Raw genomic sequence first — 11,048 nt, forward strand, 5'->3', positions numbered from 1 at the left:
CCTCATCAAGAATGGTCAAGACAGTGGGTTGTGGGAAGTTTCACTGAGACTGGCCTGAGATGAAGTGGATCAATCAGTCTCACAACAAGATGAAGATGCTCCAGTAAGACTGTAGGGCCAGCCACTGGGAATAGGGGATGAGAAGACCTCACCACCCAATGAGGTGGGAGAGTAACCCCTGAGTACAATGAAGGTGGTGTAGGAGGATTGCTGCCTCAGCCAGAGAAGTAGGAGCAGGAAGGACTGGGATGCCAAAGGAGCCAGATAGACAAGGGTGGATGGAGAGGCCACACCCCTGCAAGGAGGGGGGCCATGGTGGAGTTGACACCATGGCACAAACATATATATACACCCCCCCATCATAGTGAATGAGTGGATCTGGCATCCACTCTATTCTTAACTAAACTATACTCTACTGTAATGTATACTTAGTTGTTCCATCACATAGTGCAATTGTAGGCTGTTGCTACTAATCTGAGCAGGTGTGTCATATCACCCCTCACTGATGTTGTCTGTAGGTAGTAGTTACTGCAGTCCAGATAATCATCCCTCTGAAGGCAGTACTCATACTGCAGTCTGGGCTTCTCTCACTGATTTGCCATTTGATCATCAACACCTCAAACACTTGTGTCAAGTTGACAGATTATCATCCCATATATTAAGTGTTCTGCATTAAGCAGGAACTGACTGTGCCACATTACCACTGAACTGAGTGTTCACAGCAGTTAGCTGAAAACTTGTTGAACAAACAATCCTTCAAGCAGTCTCAGTGAAAGTGGCTGACAGGTGCATACTCAAGAGTGCTCACTGAAACTGGTTGAAATCACCCAAACCAGTAGCTTTCAGGTTCCAGGCACATGACTGCTGACAAGGTGGTGGCTAAACAAAAAGTGACTTCTACTCTGTGCAGAAAGGGACAAGGAGAGGAGTCAAGTGAAAGGGTTTTGTGCAGAAGAAAGGGTTCATGCAAAGAAAGCTGTGCAGGAAACAGGGAGGTATTTGTGCAAGTAGATCACATGCAACATCATGTGCAACATCACACAAGTGAAAACTCAGGTCCAATTTTGAAAACTATGCTGCAATGGTACTGCTGAAGCAGTGTTTTCAAAAACTAGAGCATTTGTCAAAATGGCAGAGCTTATGTAAGTAATAGATATTCAACACAATTTAAAACTCAAAAATAACTTGAGTTTTTGAAAGTAAAAATAAAATGAAACCCCCTACTCTCATTTTCAACAGCAGCGCCAGCACACACACACATATACACACACACACACACACACACACACACACACACACACAAAACCGTGTCGTGCACTGATAGGCGCGAGAGACGCGAAATTTCAAGGCTTCCTCTTTTAGACGCGCTATGGCCAAGAAGGACAGGGCGAGAGTTAAAGTTAAAAAGGTGTTACAAGTGTTGCACTCTGGAAATTTAAAAGCTTCTTTGCCGGCCTTTTGGCTTCCTAAGCGCCGACACGTATTCCAATTTGTATTCATCTTGTGTTTGACAGCTTAAAAGAAACAATAAAAAACAAGTCGTGCTTTTCCACTCATTTGAAATAATCCGGATGTCAATTATATTCGCTCCCCTGCCGCTTGCTCTCAGATCCTTGCTCAGCCAATCAGACCTGGACACTTCTCCTTCTCTTCTGATCATGATGACCCGTTCATCACATCTACAGCCTCGTCTCATTTGCGGTTCGAAGTTGACACATCTATGCGAACACAATAACACTCGTAATGTCTAAGATGAGAAAACAAAGGATGAAAGAAACGGAAAACCTGCAAACATGTCAATGCGAGAAAGGATGGAATGCTAGATAGAGAGTTTTGAGCAAATGCGTAGAGACACTACTCGGGTATGTTTGCAATGATGATTGACAGGCTTGCCGTATCCTGAGAGACAGAAGAGAAGATTTTACACGAGATACTGCTGCAGACCAGCCGCCTGAACCTTGTCAGGGATCTGAGTGTTGAGCTGGCTGACAAAACCGCACACCTGTCCGCGCAACAAAGCACCAAGGTTATCCTCGTCGCCAGCAAGAACGTGAGCGAAGAGTTGCAGGATGGTTTCGATGTTCTGCGAGGCAACAGCATTGTTGCTCTGGATCAAGTTCATCATGCAGTGAAGCACGGGTGACCACTCGGCCATGTCCTTCTGCAAAGGCAATGACGAGAACAAGATGGGAAGAGCCTGGTCTAATGGCACAGCCTCGGCATTCTTGATGATCATCCTCGACATGCAACCGCAAGCGTTGTCGCGAGCAGTCAACACCTCGTCAGCCTCCTTCTGTCCCTTCTCGAACAAAGGTTGGATGGCGTTGAGCAGCGCAGGGAAGTGCGAGCTCAAGTCGGCCTGCGTATTCTCGATCAGCACACCCGAGGCGAAAACAGCATTGGATCGCACCGAAGCCTCCTCGTCTGAGAGGGCACGCGAAAGGAGCGAGAGCATGTCCTGGGTGAAGGGGGTGATGGCACTCTTCATCCCAGTGATGATCTCGCCGAGCGAGCCAATTGCGGTAGCTCGGTCGCTGACCGATCGGCCGGGAGTGTAGTACTTCATGATCTGAGGCATGAACTGCTTCAATGGGTCGGTGAAGTCGCCACCAAGAACATTGGCCATAGCACCAACAAGGTCCGAAGCAGCCGAGATGAGAACCGACTCGTACTCGGAAGCCTCCTCATTCTCCTCTTCGGGGATCTCCGAGTCAAGCTGAGGTGGGCTCTTCTTCTCGAGGATCATGATGGTGTAAGTGCAAACCGTGTCGAGATGGTCAGGAGCAACGATCGCTGGGCCGTTCTTGTTCAGGCACTCGGCCAACGACTGACAGACCTCGATGGCAGCCGTTCTGTTAATATACAGGGCCCATCAAGAGAAGAGGTGGGTCAGTGTCAAAGCTCAACGCAGTGCAGGGTCGCAAGTGGTATCCACCGACGTGCAGAGACGGATGCATAGACCACAACCACCAATGGCTATTACTCTTGCCAAGTATCAGTTTTGGTTATATAAAAAAAGGTTATAGTCACGTCGACCGCTCCTATAACGGTCGTCATTGTGAGCTGAGAAAAGTTTGTCATCCTTCAAAGGTGGCCGACGTGCACTGTCCAGCTAGCGCATGTCTATGCATCCTTGTCTTCTGCAGTCTGCGGCTGTCTCTGGGTATCGATGGGAAACAAAGGGTATAGTGTGATGTGATGTGGGAATGGAAACTTACCGGTCATCTTCGCTCTCCCACATCTCCATAACGGCAGGGATGACGGCGTTGACGAGCTTCTGCACGTCGGCGTTGAGGGGTACCTTGACGTGCACACCAGCCTGCCATGGCTGAGGGTTGCTCAGCTCGTTGAGTGTGTTGATGAAGGTGAAGAGGGCCGAGACGGCGCTCTTTCGGATGCCCTGGTAGAAGTGCTCGAGCAAGATAACCAGCTGCTCGACCGACTCCTGGATGTAAGGCAGGAAGCCCGACTTGGTGTGCGCAAAGATCTCACCTAGCGAGTCGGCAGCAACCTCCTTCTCGATGGCAATGGCCGAGTTGACGTTGAGGAAAGCGTCGTTGAGCTCGTCAATGTCGACGAAGCCATCATCATCCTCGTCGCCATCACCAGCGCTCAAGCCGGGGATGCCGATACCATTGACGGTGCCGTCGCCGGAAGCACCAGGTACCGGGTCGTGCTCAGACTGCTGGCACGACTGGATGAGCCTGGGTACAACGTGCTGCAAGAAAGGAGTGAACTCTTCGCCAAAGACACGCGACATGACGGCGAAGAAGATGAAGCTGCACTCGCGAAGACGGGGGTTGTTGAGGTCCATACCCTCGAAGGCAAGCTTCATCAAGTCTTGGAAGTAAGGACGGAAAGCATCCTTGCCAACAGCCTCGGCAAAGGTGCCGACAGTGTCGGTGGTGATACCTCGCAAGTCCATAGCATCGCCCTCCTCGGTCAGGGTAAGGAAGGGCTTGATGCGCTGCATGGTCTGGTCGAAGTAAGGGATGAAACCCTCCTTGGAGGCGTGAGCGGCACTGCCGATGGCCCCAGTGACAGTAGCCTTGACAGGAATGGGGGCAGTCTCGAGGAGACCAGCAAGACGCTCCATGATAGCAGGCAAGTATTGCGAGATGTCGGAGCCCATCACTTCGAGCAACGAGTCAAGAGCGGTGCAAGCCGATCGCTGGGTGGCAGAGTCGTTGACGAGCTCCATGATGACAGGCAAGAGAGTAGCGTGCTTGGCAGCGCACTCGTCCTCGAGCATTTCGCAGAGGCATCCGAGGGCAACACAGGCAGCTTTGCGGACAACAGCCTCGTGATCCTTGAGACCAGCCTCGACAAAGGGCCAGAGGTCGTTCATGTGGGGGCGAATGTACTCGGAACAGCCTTCGACAGAGACACCAAAAGCCATCATAGCGGCCTTGCGGTGATGAGGGTCCTGGTTGCCCATGTATGCCTGCATCTGCTCGAGCAAAGGAGGGAAGACGTGGCTGGGAGGGAGCTCGGTAGCGAGACCATCAATGACACGGAGAGCAAGACGCGAGGGCGAGTCTTCGTCGACATCGTCCGAGTCTTGCTCGACAGCAATGGGCATCAAGCGAACAATCATGTGCTTGGCGAGACCAAGGCTCTGGACCTTGGAGCGCTTGTAAGAGCAGATCCAGATGAGCGAGTTGAGGCACATGAGTCGGAGATCCTCCTCATGGTCCTTGTTGGCACCGTTGGCAAGGAAGAAGTCGATCAGCTCGGCAATGTGGTTGGAGATGATCGGAAGTTCGAGCATGCAGATCTCCTCGAGCACGTCAAGGATCTGACGGACACCGTCCTGGTCGCTTGCCTCGAGACACTGGTTGAGGACACCGACCATCTGGGGCACAGCGGACTGCATAGCAGCAAGGTCAGCGGAAGCATCGCTCTCGAGGTTCTGGGCCACCTTACCGAGGGCACGAACGGTGGTGACACGGACTTCGAGCGACTCGGGGTCCTGAAGGCTTTTGGCGAAAAGCTGCATGATCTGAGGGAGGTGCGTGTCGAGAGCCTCACCACCGTCGACGAAGGTCTCGAGAACAGTGTAGAAGACAAAGAGCGAGATCTGTCGGTGTGTGGCGTTGGGCGAATCGGCAGCTTGGAAGAGGAAGGGGAGGAGAGCGGGCCATGATCCAGCGGGGAGTTCGCGCTTTGCAATTTCGGAGATAACACGAGCGATCGAGTTGCGGACTGGACCGGACTGCTCGTTGGTAACGACTTCGAGGAGCTTAGCCTTGATACCATCACGGATCTCGAGCGACTGCTTGGTCCAGACCTTACCTCCGCTCTTTGCGAGACGCTTCCTCAACTCGACGGCAGCGAGCTGTCGAACGGCAAAGTCAGGCGAGGTGGCCAAGATCTCGAAGAGTGCGGGAACACATTGCGGGTTCTTGTAGTAGTTATTCTGGAGCGACTCGGTAGCGGCCTTGACAGTGTTGGTGTCAGGGACACAGCTCTGCTTTAAAAGCTCATGAAGGCCCTGGACGTAGGAAGCCTGTCATTGCGAAAGTATCAAGGATGTACGGGTCAGTCAAAGATGCTCAATTGGGTGCGGAACAATGTTGGTTATGGCTGGGAAAGCGAACGGCGGATAGCATGGAGAACAACACTTACATCCATGGTTGTGGTGGGGAGATCCGAGTAGCTTCGGTCAAGCGAAAACGTCGTCAAGTGACGCTGATGAGGGTTGCCCTCCGTGCAGGACGGCGATGGAAAGGTGTGCGAGATCGAGCTGCACTAACGCTGACAGTCACTGCGAAACAGGCAGATACTACAACGAATGTAAAATGGTGGAGAAGGAGAGTCTGTAGGGTGGATAGAAGGTGGAGAAGAAGGTGAGGGTGAGGACACGAGGAAGAAGATCTCCAGCTCGGTTCTGTCTGCAAGCAAAAAAGAAAAAAATTCAACACGATCCAGAAGAACACTTTTTCTGGCCTAGAGAAGCGTGTCTTCTTGTTTGCTGACAAGGAGAAGTCAACTGACACAGTCGAGTGAGCGCCTGTGAGAAGAATTAGAAAATTTTGAGAAGAAAAGGACAAAAAAAAGAAAAAGAAAAAGAAAAAGAAAAAGAAAAAGAAAAAGAAAAAGAAAAAAAGGGGGCGCTTTGCTGCTTTTGTTGTGTGTGGTGCGTGCGTGCGTGCGAGTGTGTGTGTGCGTGTGAGCTCGCCTTGCTGTATCGCACGAGTCAGGCCGTGATCGACGATTGAGAGGATTTGCAACGTGGAAATTGCTAGCAGCCTCTGTTCAGCGTCATCTCCGCAGCAAATGCTGGCACAGAACGGCTCACGGCTCATTCGTCCGAAGGCGGAAGGTGGAGGTGTGAGTAAGGAAAATTAGTCCAGTCAAGCTTATTCGTGGCTCAGTCGCTCTTCTGTCTTCTCAGCTTTGAAGGGTATATATATCAACGAAGCGTCATCATGGCCCGGCCCTTTCTTTCTTCACAAACTCTGGGATACCTTTCCTCAGCTTCAGCACCTCGAATTGCTATCAGCCGTCCCATCGACTAACCTCGTTCTCACCATCCATATCACAGTTACTCGTTGATCGAAACTACACATCAGTACCTTTCACAGACATTCCATCATGTTGAGGCCGTCTTTCCAGACGCTTCAGCGCTCGCTGCGCAATTCCTTGCTGGTGGCTCGATCCTCTGCATCGGCATCCACTCCCACCACCAGCAGTGCTGTTGCCCAGCCCCTGCGATCCTTTGTTTCCGCAGCTTCTGCCGCCAAGCCGGCTCTCACCTCCACGGCTCGCGGTGGCCTGTCCGCATCCTCGACACCGCTTCGTCATGTTGAACAACAGGTTCGAGGTGTCCGCACCAGCCCTTTTCGTCCCAACGGCGATAGCGCTACTGGATTCGGCGGTCGTCTTGCATTTTCAGCACCACACGCTGCACCAGCTGCTAATGCCCCTACCAGCTTTTCGCAGCCCGGCGGATGGACTCGCGCCTTGGCCAGTCTCGGCATCATCGGTGGTACTGCTTTTGCTGCCAACATGTTCTTCAACCGCGAGACCCGTGATGCTTTGCACCCAGTCGAGGCAAGCTACCTGAACAGCACCTTCATGTATCTTGCTGGTGGCTTGGCCCTCACTGGCGCTGCTGCTGTCGGTCTTCACCGCTACGGTGTCTCTCAGCGAGTCATGATGGCCAACCCATGGCTTGTGCTCGGTGTCGGCCTCGTTGCTAGCATCGGTGGTATGATTGGTGCCACCTCGCTGCCACCCGGTCACCCCATGAAGGTCCCATCTTGGTTGCTTTTCAACGCTTCCCAGGCCGCAGTTCTCAGCCCATTGCTCTTCCTCAACCCTGCCGTCCTCTCGCGAGCTGCCCTCTACACCGCCGGTCTTGTTGGCTCGCTTTGCTACGTCGGTGCTACTGCTAAGGAAGACAAGTACCTCTGGATGGGCGGTCCTTTGCTTGCTGGTGTCACCATCGTCGCCCTGTCGTCGCTGGCTCCCATGATTCTGCCTCGCACCGCCTTCCGTACCCTCGCAGTCACCGAGTCGCTCTCGCTCTACGGTGGTCTTGCTGTCTTTGGTGCCTTTGTTCTCTACGACACTCAGCGCATCTTGAAGCATGCACAAGCTGTCCGAGCTGGCTACACTCAGGGTGATCCTCTTGCCGAATCCATCAGCCTCGAGCTCGACTTTATCAACATCTTTGTTCGCATGGTCCAGATTCTTGGCATGCAGCAGAACCGTCGCAAGTGAGATCCTCACTCGTTGACAAACTCGCTTGATTTGATTCGGTCTCGTTCCTGCTCTCCATTCGTCCGCTCAGCACTGTATTACCACCCGTCCAGCTTCTTTTTATTCGTTCAGCAACTCTCTCTTTCTCTCCTTCAGGTATTCGCAATCGCCCTCAAACACGCAAGTCTAATCATCACTCTCGTATTCCCAACCAGCACACGTTCTAATTGTAAGATACCTGCTTTGTTCGGGTCTGCGATCAGGGCCATCTTCATCTGTATGATGACGCCTCCGTGGTTGAAAGTACCTCGTTTTCAAACAGCTCCCGCTCGCCTGTGTCGAGTGTCGTTTCATGCCACCCTGTTCCCCGTACATTTCCCCGCCTCATTGCTTCCATTCTGTCGAGCCTCTCTTGCCTCCTTCCTCTCCGTGAGCTACCTTTCTGGGACCTTTCCTCCCGTTATATTCATCACAGTGTCCTTTTTTCAGTGGACATCTGGTTGAGGGAAAAACGGGAAAGAGCAACACTTTTATTCTCTCCTTTCCGGGAGAGGCAAAGGTGCGAGCACGATATACACATTACCTAGCTAGCAGGTCATTTACCTCTACCGCTTCTGGGCAAGAAATCGATGTCGACATTCGAATACTTTCACCCTTCACTTTTGCATTTGATCAAGATTCAATGCATCACAGTCTTTTGTTTGTGGATAATGACAATTGAGTATAGTTACGATGATGAAGGATTAGAAGAGATAGCGTTTTGCTGCTTCGATACGGTTTCGCTTGGACACAACAACTGTTTCACCTCTTCCTGCTACAGTGGCTGTTGCGGCTTGTTGCTCCTTCACCTGCTGGAGCTTTTGATCTTCTCTCTTTTGTACTGCCTCTGCCGACATGTTGAACCTCTTCTCCACTCCAGGTTCGACAAATGTCAATCGAAGCGCGGACACAAGTTTGCGCCTTCTAATTCTTTCCACAATCTTTTTCTGTTCTTTGGTCAACTTTGCTGTTGGATCCTCCGCCGTCGGTGCTGGTGCAGCGGTACCTCGACTCGCCTGTTCCACATTACCCGCTTGAGTCTCGTTCAAAGGCGCAAGTTTGATCGACACGGAATGAGCAGGTGTGTTCAGCATCCCTACAGCGCCAACCGCAGCAGCAGCCTCTGCAGCTTCGGCTTCGGGCAAGGGATACACATTGACCTCTGCTAAGATACCTAGTTCAGCCAAGTATGCATCATCAGCTTTCTGTCGATCATACTCTATCCCACGCAGATAGATCTTGAGATCTGTAAGCAGTGCTGAGAGCTCTTTGACTGGTGCTGTTGACTTGAAACTTTCTGCTGTCTTGTCTGAAGATTTCACAGCCTGCAGTTGAGCTTGTAAGGCCAAGAAGCGAGCCGAGTTGAGCCAATCGACAAGTCCAAATGGCGGAGGAGAGTACTCGTACTGTTGCTGCGGACGTCGTACCTTCCTGGGCGGGCGACCACTCGGGTCTCCCAAATCAGCTGGAGAAGATGGTATAATGTTGAAACTCTCAAGATGGTCCGAAGGGGAGAGGGGAGAGCTGGTGGTGGATGCTGTGTCGTCATAGAGCCAAGATGGGAGTTGAGCTGTCGAGCCGAGGTAGAGGTCGAGGAGTTCGTGGACTGATTCTTCCACGTCTTCGACAAGGACGTGGCATTCTGAGTCGCATCCAGGAAAGGGTTCAGATAGTGGGACTGGTGCCGGGGTTCGTGTTGATAATGAGGCTTCCTCTGCTGTCGGTGTTGCTGAAACGGACTTGATGCTATGCAAGAAGTTGACGATCGGGTCAGCATCTTTCGAGCTGGATGCCGCATCTCGATTTCCTTGCTGCTGCTCATTTGGGAAGCTGCGTGGTGGAGGACGTGCAAGCAAAGCAACAGCGTACAGAGCAGCCACAGCAATGACATTCGGCGGATATTGCATCGGCGCACTTGTGCGGAACATGTCCGCGGCAATCTTCCAAGCTGACCGAGTAAACGACTTGGATAGCTTGCTCCTCCTTGCCAGCTTGATGACCATCTTAAGCGTGATGTTGGCGCTGCTATGAAAGTTGAAGCACAAACTCTCGAGAATGAGCTTCTCGTGTGCCATGAGTCGCTTTCGATCGTATTCAACGAGGTTGGGATCGATATCGGCTTCTGCCACACTACCTATTGCCATCGCTAGAGGCTTTGGTGAAGATGAGCCAGTAGTGATGTCTGGTGCGTTTTTCCGCTTTTGACCCGCAAGAGCCGAGATAGTAGGATCGTGAGCTACGTTATTGTCAGCTCGAGTCGACAAAGGGCCAGCAGTGTCGCGGCCAGAGAAGTTGCCTTTCACGAGGTCAGGAAAGCGAAGTGCATAGCTGGCGAGCAGAATGTCTCTTGGTTTCTTATGCGTGTCGTTGAGTTTGGCAGCGACAAAGAGGGATGCTAAGGCAATCTCTCGAAGGGAGAATTCGGCGGGTGGGTAGAAGAGGTGGAAACGCTGGTAGATCTGCTGGGCAGTTGCGATGGTACGCTGTGGGAAGCCGAGTCTGGAGGCGACAGCCTGGATGAAACCGACGGCAGCATCACGATTGGCTTTCCATGTTGAAGCCGACATGCGTGCGCCGCGTTTGCGAGCGTAGAGGATCTCGAGTTGGATCGCGGTGAAGTAGGCAACGTGCGAAAAGGTGGGGATAGCAGGGGGGTCTGGGATTCGTGGAGTTGAGCTTGTGCCCGTGGCTGGCACTGACGCTGACACTGATACTGGAGCAGAGATCTGATACGAAGGTCCAGCAGGGGGCTGATACTGAGAATGCATACCTCGAGATGGACCTGTGGGTGGCTGGACTTGGCCTGGTCCGCCTGGCGCACAATATCTGGAATCATTGCGCCAGGTATTTGGGTCGGGCGCCAGCCCACGAGGATGAGCTGGCATGTTGATGGTGCTAGCGGTCAGAATTAGCGTTAAAGCAGTGAGATCATTGTTTTTGATCACCTTCGAAAGCCTGGGATGATGGAGGGCAAGTGACAGGCTCAAACGAGTCAACCAGTGATCCGGGTTGAGAAGTGGAGCTGATCTTTTTTCTTTTGAGAATGTTAGAGCTACGATTGTCTGAACAAATGTTAGGCCGCTAAAATTCTCAAAAGACAACATGTCGCTCGCTTCCCGGCGACTTTCAACAACGTCGAAAAGTGGCGCAGAAGAGCGTTCGGTCGGCAATCAGGCAGGATAGATCTGATCGGGATCTGGTGATGCAAACTTGATCGGGGAACGGGCTGAGCCGATACAAGACAGAGATTGGATACAACCATGTCCCACTCGTTGTTATATATTGTCATTAGGTAGGATGCA

General features: G+C 52.1%; 3 protein-coding genes across 3 annotated transcripts; 1 reads left to right on the top strand and 2 right to left on the bottom strand.

Moving 5' to 3' along the window:
* Window positions 1-1,921: 1,921 nt before the first annotated feature.
* Window positions 1,922-5,634, bottom strand: UHO2_05454 (related to KAP123 - Importin beta-4 subunit; the record flags this gene model as incomplete). Its single annotated transcript, XM_041560269.1, has 3 exons — window positions 1,922-2,852; window positions 3,219-5,509; window positions 5,629-5,634. 3 exons carry the CDS (start codon window positions 5,632-5,634, stop codon window positions 1,922-1,924), a joined length of 3,228 nt encoding a protein of 1,075 aa, XP_041416203.1.
* Window positions 5,635-6,597: 963 nt separating this feature from the next.
* Window positions 6,598-7,728, top strand: UHO2_05455 (uncharacterized protein; the record flags this gene model as incomplete). The annotated part of the gene is made up of 1 exon (XM_041560270.1): window positions 6,598-7,728. One exon carries the CDS (start codon window positions 6,598-6,600, stop codon window positions 7,726-7,728), a length of 1,131 nt encoding a protein of 376 aa, XP_041416204.1.
* A 722-nt stretch (window positions 7,729-8,450) lies between these two features.
* UHO2_05456 (uncharacterized protein) lies at window positions 8,451-10,631 on the bottom strand (the record flags this gene model as incomplete). Its single annotated transcript, XM_041560271.1, has 1 exon — window positions 8,451-10,631. The coding sequence occupies one exon, from the start codon at window positions 10,629-10,631 to the stop codon at window positions 8,451-8,453; it is 2,181 nt and encodes a 726-aa protein (XP_041416205.1).
* Window positions 10,632-11,048: the final 417 nt, after the last annotated feature.

Source organism: Ustilago hordei (assembly GCF_900519145.1).
Source record: "Ustilago hordei strain Uho2 genome assembly, contig: UHO2_contig_13, whole genome shotgun sequence".
Classification (NCBI taxonomy): Eukaryota; Fungi; Basidiomycota; class Ustilaginomycetes; order Ustilaginales; family Ustilaginaceae; genus Ustilago; species Ustilago hordei.